Consider the following 20,213-nt stretch of genomic DNA (forward strand, 5'->3'; position numbering starts at 1 on the left):
TTCATGGTGCACATGCGTGGCTATATAACAATGAAGATAATTTTGTTTACTGTGTCCCAAGTCATACTGGACATGCACTGAATGCACATATACCTATCTGAACTAAGCAAAGCGAGAGCCACAGCAATTCTGTCAGCCATAGCGGGGAACCTTTGGCCATTTGTGAACCATGACAGCAAATATTGCCCCAGCTATTGATTTTAACACTGCTAAGCACTTTAATAATACATCACACAGAACCTGGCAATTCTTTATTAGTACACAGATAACAGAGTAAAATCCAATGCTGTCCATACACCAGCAGAAGAGACACTATTGGTGGAACTGATTCCCTTTCCCTCTGCTGCCCCCTAAGTCTGCTCCTGAGGGTTAGGGCACCCTCCAGAGCAGATTTGGGGGACATGCAGGAGGTACAGAGGAAGGAGAGGATGTCCACTCATGCAACTTTGGCTGTCACTCAGAATGAACTACTGGAAGAAGTTACACCAACCTGAATAGCCTCTTTCCACTTTTACTGCACTACACAACTCATTACTAAATCACAGGACTTTTACCTTGACTTGACTTCCCTTGTTTTTAAGAGCTTCCTCCATATCTGCTTTAGAGGATTCAAACATTTTTGTTTGTTCATTTAGTTCACTAAAACGTTCATCCCATCCTTCAGCTTCTTGCAAGAGCTGAAAGTAAAAGTTTGCCAGATCAATACTTAATCTATAACAAAGATTTATTACACTTAAACAATATTTAACTCTAAAAGATCTGAACTTTACCCTAAGTTTCTTAACACTGGGTCAATGATACAGCAAAACCTGACAGACTCAACCATTTAACATTTTACTGATATACTGACTCAGTTTGCACGTAATGGCTAACTATGGGCTAAACAACCCATAGTTAGCCATGGCCACACTGGAGCAAGCGAGTGAGCTGCCTCCTGCATGCCCACCATTTCCACTTGCTTTCCAGCTCGCCAGCCCGACATTCTGGTTTGTTGAGGGAGAAACAACCCAGAGTTTCAACCCAACAACAAATAATGGCTAGCTGTTACGTGCAAACAGTGTCACTGTATGTTTTTCCTTCTAACTGTTGAAGCTCCTCTACACAAACTTGTTACACATGGCATTTCAAACAAAGTATACTGAACTTTTAAAAAAAGCCGGGAACAGACTATTCGGGGCAATATAAAGTTAGTAATTTAGAGCAAAAAAACTGACTGGTGGCAAGAAGTACAGCCTACATGTTAGCAGGATATAGTCCAGCCTATGATTAATCACCCGAAAGCTGTAACTATGAAGGGGGTCCCAACTAGTGAGACAATTATTAAAAGCTGAGCAAGTCACTCAGGGATATTATCCTGGCCTGGTCCCAGACATGTCAGTTTAGAAAAACCTCTGTAGGGAAGACAGACAGGAAAAAAAAGAAGAAATCTGAAGGACAAAGAACCAACAAAGACAAACATGTCCAACTGCTGCTGACAGCAAATAAGCAACCGAAGGGCCTAAGACAAAGTACTAATAAAATACAATTAACATTGATACAGGAAAAGCAGTCATGCTGGGAATAAGAAAATCCCACTGCTATTCCATGAAGGTTGGAGCATCAGGTTGCCTACAGAGCGTAGTGGGGAACTTTTTTATTCTGTTGAGGACCACATTCCCTCAGGGATAATCTGTTGGGGGCTGCATGCTGGTGATGGGGAAGGCCAAAGCTGAGCAGTGCCACTCCTTTTCTTTTTCTGCCACCTCTTTTTCTCTCTCCCTTCCTCCCTGCCCAACAGACTGCTGAGTGAGGGACAGATCATTCTTATCAGAGTTCTGTACTGATCACTTGGAGAGAGCTTTTGAAATTAAGCTGAGGACCACGTGAAATTAGGCCAAGGGCTGCAGGTTGCCCAACTCTGCCATAGAGGATTAAGTGTTGAACGGATTTGTCCCATGGTCACAAAGCTGAACAGCTTCAGCATGCTGTGCCTCTGATTTTCATTATGCTATCTAATAGTTTAAACAGGAGCACCACTGCATTAAAAGAATTCAAAATCATATAAATTATTTATAGCTAAGACCCTTATTTTTTTAAATCACTCTACAAAGTTACACCATGGAAAGAACATACCTGTTTTTCACTTTCATGAAGATGGCTGTTTTCCTCTAGTGCATCTTGCACAGACGTCTTCAGTCTCTGTCTGTTAATCTCATATACTTTTAATGTAGTCTTGGCCTAAGTGAAATGGAACATAGTGAAGCTGCTTATATCGTTACTATATACAAAGATATATAGAACCACTTATACATTCTTGGTTATTTCAATCTATTATTTTAGCTGGTGCTCCTATTCTCTCAGGATACTGTTGATTGCCTTTAGGCATTAGCCTTGTTACAATACAGCCCTAATCCCAATACAGCAAAATTATATTGTTGAGTGATACTTGCTTGGTAATACATTTATGTACCCACCCACAAAATACAGCTGTGGTCATGGAGCCCACCTTCCCCCTGCTAAACAGGTGACAGTCTGCAAGAATAGCAACAGGTGCATAGCCTTCTGCTCAACTTGCAGCTCTGTGTATCTGGGGAATCAATGCATGCAATCCCGAATGGGAGATTTACCTTCTTCAGCAGCAGTAACTGCATAGGTTATAGGCATGTGATCTGTACAAAGAAACTCTTTGATGGACTGGACCACCAAACTGCAATTGAGTAATTTATCTGTACATGTTGATTTTTTTTTTTTAATTAAACAAGCAGGGCTTGTCCACTGATAAACATGACTGCGGAAGGTACCTCATCTACATACAGAACTCCACCTGCCAAACTGTTAACAGCAGTCCTAAGCGTGCACCTAGGTCTAAATAACAGCCATGGAAATTCAGTACTACTGGCTCATAATCAGCTAATCATCTGATCGCCTATGCCAGGACTCAGCAACTTGGGGCCCTCCAGACCTTTTGGCCTACAACTCCCATCATCCCTCACCACTGGATATGCTGGCTAGGGCTGATGGGAGTTGTAGGCCAAAACATCTGGAGGGCCAGAAGTTGTCCATACCTGGCCTATGACAAATAAAAGTTACCTCCAGGTGAGCCCCCACTGCTACAGGAATAAGAACTGCACTCAGCCTCCAAAGCACTGCCCATGTGGCTCTCTCATTCTTCTTTTTCCTCTAGAAGAGCTATGGAACTACAGTAAAAAGGCTGTGCACAAAACTTTCTTCCGTCCAAGCAAGAGAAGATGATTTAACACAGCACTATATTTTCATGATGCAGTGCTAAGGCATCTCCCCGTCTTTGGATGAGAGAGAGAGGCATTTCTGGAGAATGTACCAGAAGAAGGCCTACCCTGAATTATTTGCAGTACTGAATCATATATCAAAATATCAATAAGAAGTTATGGACTCTCCTAAAATGCCAAATTACTGTCAAAACAAGAGAGCTACCTTCAATGGCAATCAAGGACATCTAATTTGAGCACAAAAGAGATGTGTCTACATTGAGTAGGACATAACAGACATGCCTAAACCAATTAAAAATGTTGATAACAAGTTCCAAGATTTTGCTACAGTGCATGTTGAAACTATGATGCTAAGACATTTACGTCAATATCTAAATATTGGCTTACTTCAGCTACTTGCAACTGGATAGATTTTGCTTCATTCTCTAAAGATTCCATTCTTCTCTGTATTTCAACCATCTACAAAGATAGTAAGAATAATTTTATATAAACACGCCCTTAAGTGTGGTTGATACTGCCTAACCAAAATAACTGTAGACTAACATTGTAGTGAAATATATTTAAATATTTTTCAAAGAATCATCTTTGCAGGGTATCTTTTAAATTATTTTACTGTCAATTATTATTGTTAGGACAACATATAGGTTGCATGAAAGGGAGAGTCACACTCTTGACTTCTTCTTGCATTCTCTTATTTTATACTCCTTTAAATATTATAATAAAGCAAAACTGGCTTTGCAGATAGCCACTCACCCATTTGCCTGGGACAAGGAATAATTTCTTCCAAGTATGTAGCTGGCCAGACCCCACTGTTCAAGCCACCTTGTGATACCTAGGTACAACATGGCCATGTGGGCAGACTAATAAAATATTTTGTGAGCCAATTTGTCAGGAGGGGTGAGTACCATCTTTAGAATATTGGAGATACCTTTAAAATTGTAGCTATTCTAAAATATGCTTTAAAGGCTTGATCAAGTAACCTCTGAAAATCATTTGGCTCTACTGCCTTCAAAAGACAGATGTTCACTATGAAAAGATTCTATGTATGCTGGTCAAGTAAACCCACAACGTCATTAGCCTTTTCATACTGAAAGATTCATTACTCTTGCACATTCATCTTAACCACCAACCAATTATGAGAGAGCAAGAAAAATGTCTCCCTATAACCTGTTATCTGCTTTTTAAAAAGAGAGCAAGATCGAGGACAGAACACTAACCTTAATGTATTACAGAAATTATACTGTCATACCTTCTGCCTGAGAACAACTGCTTTAAATAAAAGACATACCAAGTTATCCTGTTCTGATCGTTTAGACTTCTCTTCTTTTAGTTCTTTTTCTAAACATTCTATTTCATTCTTGAGTGCAGAGTTTGAGTTGCTCAATTCTTCATATGCTGTCTGAAATAACCAAGTTTTGAAAAATAACCTGTGGACTTATATAACTACAAAATGCAATCTAAAACATAGTAGTAGTTAACAGAACACTTTTAATTTTAATTATGTACTACAAAAGCATTAGGAGCAGCTCCACAGATGAGGCTGCATTAGGATGTATTCATTATATCAATTTTTAAATTATTTACATCTCAAGACTGCATATTACATGGCCTAAAAAATCCAGTGCCTAGGATAAAGATATCCAAAATCAAATTCTGCAACCTGAAGAAATCATGCAAATTAAAGTGTGCATACTCTGCTTCATTTTGAATAACTGATTTTACTTCTACTACCATGCTGAAATAGAATAGCCTATGCAGAGTACTGACATCCCACTTTCTGAACACTCATACAATTTGCTCAGGCCTTCTCCATTTCTTTTGGAGTTTCACCAGACATTTCCTACATTTTATTAAGCTTATTTACACAGACTAGGGTTGAAACCTTCATTTAAAAACAATAAACGACAACTGTGATCACCACAATTCTACATCCCACATTTGGGCAGTAAAATTGCAACCTGACTATTGTCAAGGCTGGTGGAAGCTATCTGTCTGAAACAGGAAGACCACTGCCCCCTCAGCTTTGCCCTCGCATGCCTCACTCTGAGTGGTCCTTTGTTAGGGCAACGCATTGCGGAGGAGGTAGCCACTGAGACCTCCCGCGCTTCCAGTTCTTTGCCACAATAGCAGCAAATACTGTTTAAAGTGACTTAAAAACAGTACTTCCCACTGTCATGATAAAGTGGCGACAGCACAAGGGATCCCTGTGGTCATGTCACCCACAATGCATCGTTTTGAGGAAAGACCCCTCAGAGTGAGGCATGAGGTGGGCACTCTAGAGAGTCCCACCAGTCACTTTCTTGATGTAGCAAATGCCGTAACAGCAAGTAGTGGCGCTGCACAGCAGGTGGGTGTGGAAGCAGCAGCAGCAGCCACAACCAACTGATGAAATGCGGATGTGGCAGGCACCCCTCCAAGCAGCAGATGGTGGGCGCACAATCCACTGACCTTCCTGATCCACTGCCTGAACCACGTGGCTCATGAGAGAGCCAGCCCTGACTACTGAATATATCACAGGACCTTAACAACGAGCAATGAGTTTAGTAAATGTTTGGTTTATAAAGAACAATTTAAAACCTACTGAGGGTTGCAATGCAATGCATACTTATTTGGTATTAAATGCCGCCACCCCCGAACACAGTGAGTCTTCTCAAAAAACATGCATCGGGTGAGGCTATAAAGCACAACCTGTTTCATAAAAGTAAATATTATGCAAATACTTTTTTCCATTCAGGTTTTACCTTGACATCTGATGCAGTGGTTGACCCTTGCCGAAGGCTGGCATCTTTCAGGGAATTTTCTAACTCTTCATACTGAAACAAAAACTCCATTTTAGGATCAAAAAGAAATAAGAAAACCTATGTCAGCACTCCTCATATTGTTCCACTAGTGAAAACACCTGCCATTTCAGTTTTTTTAATGATCAGACTGGTTAAACCAGGCTAAGCAGACTGCTTAAATTATTAGTGGGTTACGACAGAGTCTCAATTCCTAACTGCACAGCAGTCGCAGTATTTCTAGCAGCAAAAATCCCAATGGATGAAGACCAACTGTTTAAAACATATTGGACTTAATTTTAAAAAGTGCATTTGGGAGGTTTTTTCTTCTTTCTCCTGGAAGGGTAAGGAAGCAGGGTGTGTCCATGGGTATGGACATGGATTAGGTAAAGACACAAATCACAGAGACATGTTACAATGGCAGTGGCATTGTCGTGCAGAGTGTGTAAACTTGTGTTGATTAAGAAAGGGATGGGCCCTACCACAAAGATTACACTTCTTTGGGACCCTTCACTCTCAGTCCTTAATAATAAATACAGCTAGGCCTCACCAATTTCGTTTCATTTGTACCCAGCCCAGAGACACAAAAGTGCGCCAAACAACCATTTTGATCTTAATTTATTAGCACGTACTGATGTAGTGGGACCATAGGATTGGCCTCCCAGACACAATTCAATATGTGCTGTTTCTACAAAGTCTCACTGAGGTGAAGCAGGCTGTGCCCTAAAAACATGACCACTGTGATAAGAGTTTAACGGCCAAATTAAACATGAGTTTGGAAGATCCATGGTCAAGTCTCCTGCACTTTTTAAGAAGGTGACCTGTATGTTTCCCGAGGCAAAACACAGTGTCAGAGGCACATTTCAGGTTAGAAAAATGGCATGAGGGAAGGGTGCTATTTCCCCCTCTTCCATCACTGGGATCCCCCAATCCCACTCCCCACTACAGCAGCTTCTTTTAGCCTTTAACAAAAAAAAAAAAACCCTCATAGATTTCTCAAAACCACACTGAGTTTGGCCTATGTGTTTGGCCCAGAGTAAAACCACAACATTCATCAAATTTAAAATAATTGCAAGGCCATTACAAGTAATAATTCAGTATCATTTAAAGTCATTGGCATGCGTGATTATTTATGAAGTATTTATAGAAAACTACATCATTGGCCTTGCAGTGTGAATGCATTTTTATGGATAAGTTTTGCTGATGTATTTCTATTCATTTTCCTGTGCAGAAAAAAATGATAGTAGGGAGCATTCACTTCCCATAGGACTGCAGTGTTAAGCTATACACACGTATCCCAAAGTAAGCCCAACTGAACACAAAGAAATTTACTTCCTAGTAAATATGCATAGGATTGAGCTGCACAAATACAAGACAAAAGAGATAATTCAAATAATCTGAAAATTAAACATGAAAGGCCATATTCTACTACTTTAAAAACTTCAGTGGAAACAATAATGAATCATCTGAAAATTTAAGCACTACAGTAATCAAAGTTACCTCTTTTTTGCAGAGACTGAGTTTCTCCAGTACTTTACATTTGTCTTCAACTAGTTCAGTGACTTTACTGGCAAGCTGTTTCTCTCTTCCTAAAAAGAGGAAGAGCTATATGTGGTAACCTTTAACAGAGAGAAAATGGTTTCAACTCAATTCTTCAGCTACCTCAACCCACAGACAAAAATTCAACTTACCTACATAAAGTCTACTTCTAATCTGCAAAAGAAGAGGAAATATTGCAGTTTGTTTACAGCGTTAGATAGCACTGAAACTCAGTTTTCAAACTTAAATCTTAAGGAAAGATTAGAGTAGCATAGTCAATAACAAGTAGATTCCCAGGGTCATGGGAAACATAACATCAGGGTCCTCTTGATTCAGGTAAGAGGTCAAAAACAGCTTGCAAGATCACACATCTCCTCCCCAAAATGCCTCCCCTTTAATAAAAGTTAAAGGACACATCTGCTGACATTAACCACAGGTTAGCTGACACTAACCACAGGTTCACTCACTTCAACAGGATTATGAATGGCGTATGGGGCAGGTTAATAACCCTGCTTGAGCAAGAAACTTGGTTAGCCTTAATCACAGTGGATGTTGCTGCAATCATATCCCTTAACTGAGGTTAAGACACATGGTTCTAGAGAGGGTGCATGAAATCCTACAGTCCACTCCCAGTCATTATGTCTAACTCTGACTCAATGGCAAATACCTTGTGAATACACACTGTAAACAGCTCTGACATGTATGTTTTCCCCTTTGCTTCCTCTCTGCACTCCCTGCTACTCATCCACATAACCTCCCATCTGTAAACCCCCACACACAACTTATACACACCAGAGATTATTTCTGCCTTCTACCTTTTTCCATCACTGTCATTATCATTCCCACCAAAACTCTTGATTTATAGCTTCAGACTGATATGGACAATACAATATTCCAGCAATGGTCATTTGAGAAGCATAAAAAACTAAAAACTTCTGCGTGTCTAATTAAAGCAGAACTATAGTAATTTGTCATAGTCATTGAAATAGGATAGGAAAGGTATTATCTTAGATATACCTTGAGTGTATATGGTGAAGTACCTCAAAGCACAAAAACGTAGCCACAAAACAAAGGTATCCCAAGCATAATAAAAATATAAATGTTATTTGTTGTATCATCTTGTTGGTGAAACACACAATCTCAAGTTTGCACAATTCTTCAGACTATATTTATATAAGGTGCGGTAAGAAAACGGTAGCTAGACTGTTGGATTGGAAAGAGATGCTTCAAGATAGAGATAAAAATGCTAGTTTGAGGAAATTAGATAGTTACGTAATTAGGAGTAGCAGTTTGTACCAATAAATATAATCTTGTAATTTTTAACCTATAGTGCCTTGAGAGTTTCAAATCAAAGGCAATTTATTATTAAAATAAATAGAAACTGGTTTTGATAATTTAATGAATGCAATAAAACACTTAAGTGGGTTTTCCTCAATTTACTTTTTAACACATTTCACATACAAAGTTGAAATATTAAGTGGCCAAAATACAAACAAGGTATGAGACTTTCTTTTATGTTTAGATAAACATAAACATTAGAACATCACCCAGCATAGTTTTTTGTATAATTCTACAGCTGCAACCATAAGCCCCACCACACTGAATGGGCCATATTTCCAAATATACATGGATGGGACTGGGCTATACAACTCTAGCTAGAAGCCTAGTACTAATATTTGTAAAGCATTGTAACACAGTCTGGTACAACTCTGCATGGTCAAAACTGCATACTTACTGACTGATAGCTCCTACATATTAGCAGTAAGATAGTAAAAATGGCAATAACAGCGCCACAAATCACTGTTTCCCATGGAAAGCCATAAAGATCTGGACCAGGTCTCATATTTTCAGGCAAAGCTGCAACAACCTTTAAAACAGAAAGACAAGAAGTTTTTCCCTCCAACATTTGACAGCAGTCTTAAGATCAATTATGTCTTTGATCATATTAACTCAAGATTATTCCAGAAAACAAGTGACTAAAAAAATCAAGCTATACATCAATACTACTGAAAAGTTGGAGAGAAAAGGAATGGGTTACCTTATGATAAGCAATTGTACATATAAATGCTGAGCACTATCAGCAAAGCAAACTCTACAGTTTAGTGATTCAGCCAGTCTTGTATATTTACTTTTTAAAAAGTGATATATAGTTATCAGACACTCTGTATTTGTTTTGGAGATTTTATTTAACTGTTATTGTTCAAGAGAAGACAAGAGTTATTACCTTGCTACTAACCATACTCCTAAACAAGGCAAATAGTGTCTGATACAATGCTTGTTTACACCAAAGTAAGTCCCATTATTTTAATGAAGCTTGCTCCCAAGTAAGTGTGCAAAAGGCTCTGGCCCTAAACTGCAATCCTAAACAAACGTACTGGCAAATAAATCCCACTAAAATGAATGGGTTAATCCCCAAGAAAATATGCATCAGATTAAACTGTTAGTCCACTTCAAAACTGCCACCAGAAATAATGATACTGAGAAGACACAACAATATAAAGGATGGGGGAAATTATAGAACTATGAACACCTATTAACAAGATGACCAACACCAACCCAGTTTGCATGATCACGTTGCTGTGGTGAGCTGTGGCGCATACCGGGTGGTTTTTGAATATTCAAGCTGTGGCCGCAGCTTTTCATATTGTCCGAACCCAGGCACCATGGATTATGCGAGGGTTAAACAAGGTCTGTTGTTGGGTTATGTGAGGGTTGTTTAACCCTCACATAACCCACAGTCCCCAGGTTCAGCCAACACGATAAGCTGCAACCACAATTTGAATATTCAAAATGACTACCAGCGCACACCAAAGCTCACCATGGCTTAAACAAGAAAAAAATAATAAGCCATGGTGGACTGCTCAATCATGAAAACTGGCACACTGTAGATCCTCATGTTTATAGTGGTCCTATCCCGAAAGGCAACACAGCAAATAACAAGAAATAAAATTCTACTAGAAGCCTGAAGCCAAAGGGTGCTTCCAGACAGAGGGCTCCAAGCACTAAGAATCAAAAGGCATGATGCAGTGATTTCATTTTTTCTTAATAGATTTTTTTCTATTAAGAAAGGCAGAAGAAGCAATATGAAAATATGAAAGGATTGTGAGTGGAAAATGAGAACATCTGGACCCCCCTAAAATCCCATTAATGAGGGGCTGCGATTTCATAATAAACGCCTCATCTGGAAGCATCAAAAGATTTGGAGCTGAAACCAACAGGTGAAATTCAGCCCCTGCTTTCTCACATTATGAGACTGTTCACACATAAGTACAGCAAATCATGTTAATTAACCTACAATTTGCTGCATCATGGCCTTTTTGAATATTCAACCCACAACTGGGCCGATTAATTAACCCACAATTTGCCAGAGCTACATGCAAACCAGGTTGCCTGGTCACAATGCTGCAATGACAGCAGAAGCCCCAACTGGCAAAACTCCTCTTACATGCAACTGTTAAAGAAATAGCAAATAGAAATAGCAATATTCCCTTACCTTTCTAATAGTAATAATTACTACAGCACTCTTCTCTGGGCAAGTACATTGTAAATCTTACCTCATTTGTCCTCACAACAAGCCTAAGAGGAAAGTTAGCCTGAGAGACAGTGAGCTGGCCAAGCAGGATACAGGTCTGGCACCTGGGCCTCAACCTCTCAGAATCCACTCCATGAGCTGATTCGCACACACAAGTCTCATCATCACAGAATATCTTGTGTGAATTGCCTTCCACATAAAGTATGGTGTTTGAGCCAATTATTGGGGAAGGTCGAGCCGTAGTGTCTGATTTGAAGCAGGTGTTTCAAAGAGCCAAGTCACAGAATGCTAAACATGCACATCAGAATTCACACTATGTAATTCACACAGAAGAGGAGGAAAAAATATGCAGGCGAGCCACCAAGTCAAAGAACCACTCTGACTTTTAGAGGGGATACCTTTTTTCTTCTGCCTGGTAGGCTTCCTATCTCTTTAACAGCACCCCAGGGCAAATGCAAGGCAACTTTTCAGGGCACAGAATGATGGAGAAAGCTTCACTTGAATCTATTGCTATCTCAGCTGTTAACAGCACAGTAAGCCTGCCACAAAAAAGGTGGCAACCCTACTTGCTTTAGTGAGAGCCAGTGTGGTGTAGTGGTTAGAGTGTTGGACTGGAACTCGAGGGATGAAACTCACTGGGTGACTTTGGGCCAGTCACCGACTCTCAGCCTAACCTACCACACAGGGTTGCTGTGAGAATAAAATGGGGAGGAGGATCATGTAAGCTGCCTTAAGTTCCTTGCAAGGCAGTATATGAATGTAATAAATAAAATTAATTTAGGGGTTAAATTGCTAACAGCAGCACGCCCACCCAGCCAGCACCTGGGAGATTTCATCCCTGCCTGGAAGGATTTCACCATCTCCGTGGAGACAACCTATAAACTTCTCTTTAACCAGTGGTTTGCCCTAGAAATTATTTTCAATACCAAGGACAGGTGAAGCAGTAAGAATACGCCTTTGAGCACATGCAGAGTTCAACTCCCTCATCACTTGGGCCACCACAGCAGCCATCCCCAAGTATTTGGGTCTGCGACAGCGTGATGTTCCAGGACAAGAGATACAACCCGCAAGGAGGCTCGGGTACCTCTCGTTCTGGAAACTAAGCAGGGAGAAGGAGTCGGCTCCAAAGCAAGGACAACCCCCGGCAAAGGCCGATGGCTCCACGCCCTCCCCCACCCCCCACCGCGGGCGGCCCCCTTTCTTTCCCCGCACTCACGCTCCGAGCGCTCTCCAAGACCAGCCCGCAGTAGCGCTGAGCGCCCTCCCACCAATCCAGCCCGAATCCTCCGGCGACGGCCTCCCCGGCGTCCTCCGGGGTGCCCCCGGCAACAGCTGCATTGCCGGCAGCAGCCATCTTACTGCAGCAACTGCGACTCAGCTCGGGAGCCCCAGCGGCAGCCGGCAGCACCGCCTCTTCCTGTCCTGGACTGCTGCCCAACCAACGGGACGTACCAGTAACGGTCACGGAGAGGGGGAGACAGGGAGAAACCATAGCTGCGGGGGGGGGGGAGCGAAAGAGAGCGGACAGTTGCTAAGACGCCAGCACCACCGTCGCCAAAACAAACAAATATATGATGCGTGGAAGAGAAGGCAATACTGCAAGAGAAGCAGACAGTGCTTGGGCAGGAGGCGGCTCATATGCCTTTTCAGTTGTCCCATTGTACGGCAATAATAGCTGATTATAGGTTAATATAATAATAACTGTCATGTTATTGTTTCTTACGTATGCACGTACGTATGGGATAAAACAGTCCTTGCCCCAAGGAAGCTGCAAACCAAGCACCTGACTGAGGTACAGCAAACAATCCCTGTAGAGCAATCAGTATAGCAGCCATCTTCTGTATCTGTTCATATTGTTCTGAATGGGGGTTAACATGCCCCTGTCAAACCGCTGTCCTACTTTGTCCTTTGCGGGATGCTTACTTAACCTTGCAAGTGTGAGTTGTTAGCATTGTTATTCTTCATGGTTCAGCTCCCTCCCACCCCCAGGGATTCTAGAAATCGAATTTCTGAGGGAATGGATGCTTCTTGTCTCTGGTGCATGTGCATGTAAATACATGTACATGAACACAAAGGCACCATGCATTGCATAGCATGCTAAGAATCCTAAGGGCTATTTGGGCATGTTCCCACACTGCAGCTGCAGAGGTATATTTTGAACTATTGATAACATCTTGCAGGGCAGTTATGGGCAATTTGTGGCCCTCCAGATGTTTTGGCCTACGTCTCCTATTAGCCCTAGCCAGAATAGCCAATGGTAAGGGATGAGGGGAGTTGTCGGCCAAAAACATCTGGAGGGCCACATGTTGCCTGCCCCTGCCAAAGACAAATCAGCTTCTTGGCTTTAAATCAGTGGAGGACAGTGCACGAATACAGCCTATGAAAAGGAGTGAAGAGCTTTCAACAATGTTTCATAGTGGAGGAGGCAGGGCTTGCAAAGTGATCCTTGGATGAGAAGAGGGGTGTTCCAACCCCTTCTTTAATCTCTGAAAGCTTGGAAGATATGGACTGTTATGCACAGAGGGGGGAGAACCACAAACTGCTTCCCTACCCAAGGGGGTTGGGAGTCTCAGTGCAAGGTGGAAGCTGGAGGCAACCCCATACTGCGGACAAGCCCAGCAAGTTTTCCCAGGTGGAAGTTTTCCCTTCTTGGAGACCCTGAGACAACTGAGAAGCCAGACAGCTCCAAGACACTGCCACTGCCAACAAAATTGAGGCTAGACCCCGTCCTGCTCCCCACAAACAGTCCACACTGGACTCTATACCAAATGAATTCTCTCACACTACCAACAGTTAACCCTGGAGAAGAAATTGTGTACCAGATGTTTCCAAAGCATCCTACCTCCTACTTATCCACAGCATATCATTTTTCTTTCTACTTTTCATTTGTTATGTAACCTTGCACTTTGGAGGCCATTGTATGTACCATGTCTGCACACCTAATCCCACCATGCCAACAGAGATGCCAGTGACCACCACAGAGAATACACTCAGAGGACCCCCTGGATTCAGAGAAAGATCCATGATCAGAGGTTGTGACCAATAGAGGAAGACTGGCTTGGCTGCACTGGACACCCACAAGGTGAGCCTAAGCCTGCCCTGCTCTATCTTTAGACACTCACTATTCTGTCCTAGATCCCTAAAACTGTCCCTCCTCCACTCTGGAAAGAACTTGCCTGCCATAACATATATGCATGTTGCTATTGTTCTGTATCAAACTGACTAATGCATGCAGTGGAAGCTGCTAGCTCCAATGTCACACCTTGGATAGCCCCTTTAGAGTTCTGACAGGTTCTGATTGAAACCCAACGTGGAATCACCACCCCACTGACATTGGAGCCACCAACCTCCACTGAATGCATGCACCTGCATTTCCAAGGAATAATATATGCTGTTTCACTGCCTGTATCTTAGCTTGCAACTTCAAACATTCCCTACTAAAAAGACTGACCTAAGGCTGAAACCTTCACCACAGCAGGGAGTATATTCCATTGAACTCAGTGCTAAGTATGCATAGGATCATTCTGCACATCTTAGGACTCATGGGATAAAATCTTGATGGGGGCAGGGACCAAAAATGTAACTACCCCACTACAGGATAAGATCAGGGCTGAAACCATAACCTCCTCAACAGAACATTCTGGCCCTGAGGGACAGGCCACTCTAGGATTGTTGGTATTTTAAAAGTAGTGTCATTTAGGGAACTTATGTGCAAGTCAGTTTTATGTGCTTGGCTACAATTATAATTCTGTACTAGTTCTTAAAGAGTACACTTATTTTATTTTTATGAAGTCAGAATAAGTCATTTTAAACATGTGGCTCCGCTTCTCAGACTTCTGACAAATTGTTAATCACTGTCTCCTTTAAATGCCAATTGAGCAACTATGTTTTAGCAGCAGCCAAGCATAATAGCAGTATTATCATAACAGGCGTATGACAGAGTATGCAACCTGTGTAACCAGTCCTTGCTCCAAGTCATGTGTCCCTGTAGAAAATTATATTTGAGATCTGGCCTTATTACTTTTTAATTCACCAGCTGTTTTTGTCTAAATACATTGAGACCATAATTCTATACCACATTGAACTTCTCAGTACATGCAGACGTACTCCTAAGTAGTGTCGCACAGAAGTAGCATAAAGCATAGTAGGCAAGATCCTTGTGTTCTTGCTCTCTTGCTGGAAACTGGCTCCACCACCTGTACAGAAGCAGTCTTTGACTGTGCTGCTGTCTGGTGTTAGGGGAAATCCTCCTCTGCTGCACAGAGGTACCACACAAAGAGTTTTTTTCAGAGCAGAAAGGAATGGAAAGTGGGGCAAGATTCTTGCTAGATGAACCTTCTCTTTCATGGCTCCATGTTCTCAAAGCTAGCAGAGAGTAAGATCAGCTGGAGATTTCCTCATCCATTTAGTACAAATGGGATAAAACCCTTCCCTGCTTCCTTTGAACAGGAAACCATTGTCATTACTGTAACACAAGCCTTTCCTTGAGCAATAAAGGTTACAGGTGGAGGAGGGGAACATAATTAAATTGGTCTTGGCAATTCAATTAATTCTATTTCTACAGAATTTACTTCCAAGTAATGTGTTTAGGATGGGGTTTAAACTATTCACAGTATGATTGTGTATTTTTAGGATGCAATTCTAGACACGCTTACCTTGAAGTAAATCCCATTTAAGTCCATGGGTCTTATTTCAGAATACATATGCACAGGACTGTGCTGTTAGTAACTAGAAGTTTATTTCATGAGAATGTGAGTGCCTATGAGGCTTGTTCAATCTCACAGATCTGAAACAATAATTTGGTTGACTGCCATTTTCAAGATATATATTATCTATTTATCCTAACAGGAAGATCAGAAAGACCTGCAATCAGAATAGCTTCTGACATAACATGGAAAGGAAAGAAAGCCCAACCAACTTGTGCTTCTTGTTCCCTGCCTTTCTTTGTAATGTTTGAAGGTCAGTTTTCTGAGGGCTGATGGGAGTTGCAGTCCAACAACATCTGGAGGGCTACACAGTTCCTGTCCCTGAAAGCCACTCTGAATGTATAAGTCACCCTGAACTTGAACTGAGCCATCCATGGCTGACATGTTCCCGACTCCAAGTTCAGAGGTCTGGAGCCTTGGAGCATGTGCATAATGTCTTCTTCTCATCACTTAATAACTACAGCCACTTTTGCACACTGAGGAATTAGGAGAAGGGGCTTCAAGGTTAGAGGATGCTAGGCACGTGACCCCAGGCACAGATCCCCCTTTCAAAGTTAAGTGCTGCAAAGAAGCAAAACAAGGGCCATGTTGTTGTTTTTGTACTTAGAGGGACAAAAACACATCCTCTTTTGTTATGGATCCTAGAATACTTGGGTTAATGTTCCTTGTAGTACATGTTGTTCTCATTAGCTTGTGTACAGGAGCAGAAATACTGAAGGCAGGAAAAGACAGTAAACTATTAAACCATGAGGGGAAATCAATAATGATAAATAGCCTGTGAGATGGGGGAGGGGCAAGGAAAAAAGGGTGAATATCCGACTCTGGAAAATTATATTTATGCCTGGGAGTTTTCAATACAAATAACAGAGAGAGAACATAATGTAATTAACTCTAATGACAATTTCTGCTGCAGATTCTTATATTCAGTTGGTATAGGTTATTTATCCCTCAACATATAAACAGTCCATCCCATTCTCAGCTGTCAATCCTTACAAGTGGTATCATGCAAAACACCAAAAGAAAAACTACAAACCAACAGAAAAATAAACAGCTGTATAGGTCGCAGTACAGTGTCTATGTGGCAGCTGAGCCGTTTGGCACTCTGTAGATACAAAATTCCATGTTTCACTATAGTTAAAGTTTAACTACTTTTAGAAAAGCCTACCTCTTCCTCTGTTGTCTCCATTTGTGGACCAAGAACCATAATTATATAAAGAACTTTTAAAACATCTATAAGATTAAATTAACTCTAGTTCCTTAGTGAAATCCTGATCCAGATAGTAACAGCTTCTGTGGGGTATGTTTCCAAATGGAAAAGAGATCTTGTTTTGACATTTATGCATTTAAAGGAAGGTGGGTGCAAAAGGGAGGTTAATGACAAACGACTTTCTTAAAGTAAAGTATTCCCATAATCTAAATATTTGGTTTAATACTTGCAACAAGTATTTCAAAAGGCATTGCTAGCAGAGGTTTAGATAACACTGTTGTTTGTTTGTTTGTTTGTTTGTTTTACCAACATGTAAAGTGAAACAGGTAGACACCTTGACTCAGTTGGAAAAACTATTGTATCATATTCACAAACTGCCGAAGCTAGCGTGGAATGATAATACATATATCCTACCCACATGGCAATGCTAGTTTTTTATTCTCTTTTAGAATGTAATTTTTAAAAACTTTATTCCTACTTACCCACCTCAATTCGTTAGGGCAATTTAAATTATCTAAATATTGCAATATGCAATCCTAAGCATACTTTATAAGAAGTTATTTCCATTCAACCTGGGTCTAATTTCCAAATAAACATGTTTAAATTCGGGCTATCAGTCATTCTTCCTTCAGAACATTCCATATACATTGCATCTCTTAGGGTTACTATTTAAGGAACCCTGGATCAGGGCTGTATAGGGAAGCTGTTGCAACTAGAAAGATTCTGAAATTTTAGAGCCTTCTTATTTCTATTGGGCAGTTAAAGATTGTGCATTTTACTGAGTATATTTGAATTGGTTTGTATTTGTTTACATTTCTTTTTCATCTTGTCCCAATGACACCGGGCAGGCTACAATATATTCTTGTTTCATTTGATCCTCACAACAACTCTGTGAGGTAGGCCAGATTGAAAGACAGTAAGGGCACAATCCTATGCATGTTTAGACAGAAAACATGGCTGGGGAATGCTGGGAACTGTAGGTCTTTTTTCTTTTTCAACATGCATAGGATTGTGCCTTAAGTTGCTCAAGGCCATCTCAGTACGCTTCAGAGTTAAGCAGGGATTTCCGCCTGGCTTCTCCCATCCAAACCCATCACTCCTCCAAAGTAAAGGACTGAGTTGAGGAAGTAAAATGCATGATGCACATCACTCCCTCATGTCATGTACTGCAAGAGGTTACCAACGTTTTAGCTAGGTGACCTATACAAAGAATTTAATGTGTCAATGGCTCAGAATGCATTTAAAGTGATGGTGACCATGCAAAAATCGCTTACTCATACAGCTGGACCACAGTGTCTTCTTATCCCATGCACTGACTTATATGTATACACCATAGTGTCATGCAGCTGGACCATAGTGTCTTCTTATCCCATGCACTGACTTATATGTATACACCAATGTTAGCACACCAACATAGCATCCTCCTGAGTGATACACTGCACATATGTGCTTAAGTACAGGAGATAAAATTCTTTGCCAGCCACATGGAGTTCCTTCATGGGTAAATGCAACTTTCAAATTTCTATGGTTATATTTAAATTGGCCCTTAGATGCACATGAATCTTGGAGTGACCTTTCCTTATACCCAGAATTTACTAGTCCCATTCTGAAACCCAGTCATAGCAAAAGACTGTATCCTGTCCATGGCAGAGAACTCAAATACAAACACAAGCTTCCCATTTTACAGCATACAGACACATAAACATAAACACACACTGAATCTCTCTCACACACGCTCAAGTAAGAGGCACAGACTGACTCACTAAGGGTGCAATCCTATGCCTGTTTAGACAGAAAAGCATCCTACAACTCCCAATGTTTCCCAGCCAGTTGTAGGATGCCTTTCTGTCTAAACATGCATAGGACTGTGCCCTAACTCAGCCAGACATGACAGCTGAGTAGGACAAACACGCACACACATGTGTGCAGCCAGGGCTACCCCAGGACATTTTGCTGCCTGAGGATGACCAGCAAATGCCTTTCATTTCTCACTGGATGACCTTGGGCCCAGTCACTACCTCAGCCTAACCTAACTCACACTCCTGGAGGAAAGGCTAAATGAAATGAAATAAAATAAATAATTCGATACTAGAAAAATACAGCTACCTTACACTGTGTTCATAGTAAGCCTCACTAGCATGGAAGATGGCCAAATGTGCATTGCATGCTGCCTTATGGTGTGCACTCATTTATATTCCTGTGCAATAGAGACAAAATGCATCCAGTACCTCATTTGGAAATTGATCTTAGAGAGACCCTAGGGAGGGAGCCTGAACACTAACACCAACCTTATAACTCATATTAAACATTCAAAATTTGAAAAACATCCTCCTGCTTCTCATATGCCCCACCCATAGGCCTCTATCTCATGCATGAACATCAACTCAAATAAACTTTATTAACAGTGCAACTCTATACATGTGCACTCCCAGGATAAACATCACAGTAGGAGAAGACTGACCTAGCCCCATACATCTGCCAGAGAAACAAAAGCTGCAGGGAGCCTTTTTCTCCCTGCCCTGCCAGAAAGGATGTATATAAGAACTTTGAAACTAAGAATTGGGGCTGAGTTCAGCTTTTTTCCTCCCCTTCTCAATCCCTTTTGCTTTTGTGCCATGTCTTTTAGATTGTAAGCCTGAGGGCAGGGACTATCTTATTATGAATCTTTGTAAGCCGCCCTGGGAGCCTTTTTTGGCTGAAGAGCGGGGTAAAAATGCTGTAAATACATAATACTCAGAAGTACTATTATGTTCAGTGGCATTTACTCCCAGGTAAGTGTGCATAGAATTGGACAGAATCCAATGCTGCCCATCTACTACAAAGCTGCCTGCCACTTCTAGTCCGGAAGCAGCCCCTACTGCTTGCAGAGCAATGATTTAGCGCTTCCGGGGGCAGGAACAGAATGTAACTGGCGGGGCTGGCTGCATGTGGACCAGAATTGGTGCCCAGCTCCACTAGTGGATTCTGCCTAGTGTAGCCTAAAGCCCTCTTCTCTCCCCGCCCCCGCTTTCCTTTCTTCAGGTTATTGTAAGGCACAGAAAGAACTCAATGGATAAAAGGACTTGGATTTAAATGCTGAACACCCTTACTTACTGGGGAGCAGGTGTGTCAGTTTTCCTGCTGCAATGAGTGGGAGAGGGGAGCTGACTGGGCAGGGGAACACCTTTGCCATTATCAATAGCAAAAAGCTCACAAAGACCACAATTTCAAATTCCCCGTGTGTAC

General features: G+C 41.4%; 1 protein-coding gene and 1 long non-coding RNA gene across 2 annotated transcripts in view; one reads left to right on the plus strand and one right to left on the minus strand.

Moving 5' to 3' along the window:
• MIA2 (MIA SH3 domain ER export factor 2) overlaps positions 1 to 20,213 on the minus strand; it is an 83,212-nt gene that overhangs the window by 24,260 nt on the left and 38,739 nt on the right. The window contains exons 8-15 of the mRNA XM_084842929.1: positions 9,279 to 9,410; positions 7,696 to 7,717; positions 7,505 to 7,593; positions 5,969 to 6,040; positions 4,516 to 4,626; positions 3,615 to 3,686; positions 2,113 to 2,217; positions 555 to 677 (exon numbers count right to left, since the gene is read on the minus strand). Of these exons, the coding sequence (XP_084699055.1) occupies positions 555 to 677; positions 2,113 to 2,217; positions 3,615 to 3,686; positions 4,516 to 4,626; positions 5,969 to 6,040; positions 7,505 to 7,593; positions 7,696 to 7,717; positions 9,279 to 9,410 (726 nt within the window). The remainder of the gene's footprint in view (positions 1 to 554; positions 678 to 2,112; positions 2,218 to 3,614; positions 3,687 to 4,515; positions 4,627 to 5,968; positions 6,041 to 7,504; positions 7,594 to 7,695; positions 7,718 to 9,278; positions 9,411 to 20,213) is intronic.
• Positions 12,539 to 16,569, plus strand: LOC146357224 (uncharacterized). The gene is made up of 3 exons (XR_014789018.1): positions 12,539 to 12,867; positions 13,988 to 14,157; positions 15,924 to 16,569. It is a non-coding gene; the product is annotated as an uncharacterized LOC146357224 (long non-coding RNA).

Source organism: Heloderma suspectum, chromosome 1, assembly GCF_057233095.1.
Source record: "Heloderma suspectum isolate Gila_16-S chromosome 1, 16-S_ref, whole genome shotgun sequence".
NCBI lineage: Eukaryota > Metazoa > Chordata > Lepidosauria > Squamata > Helodermatidae > Heloderma > Heloderma suspectum.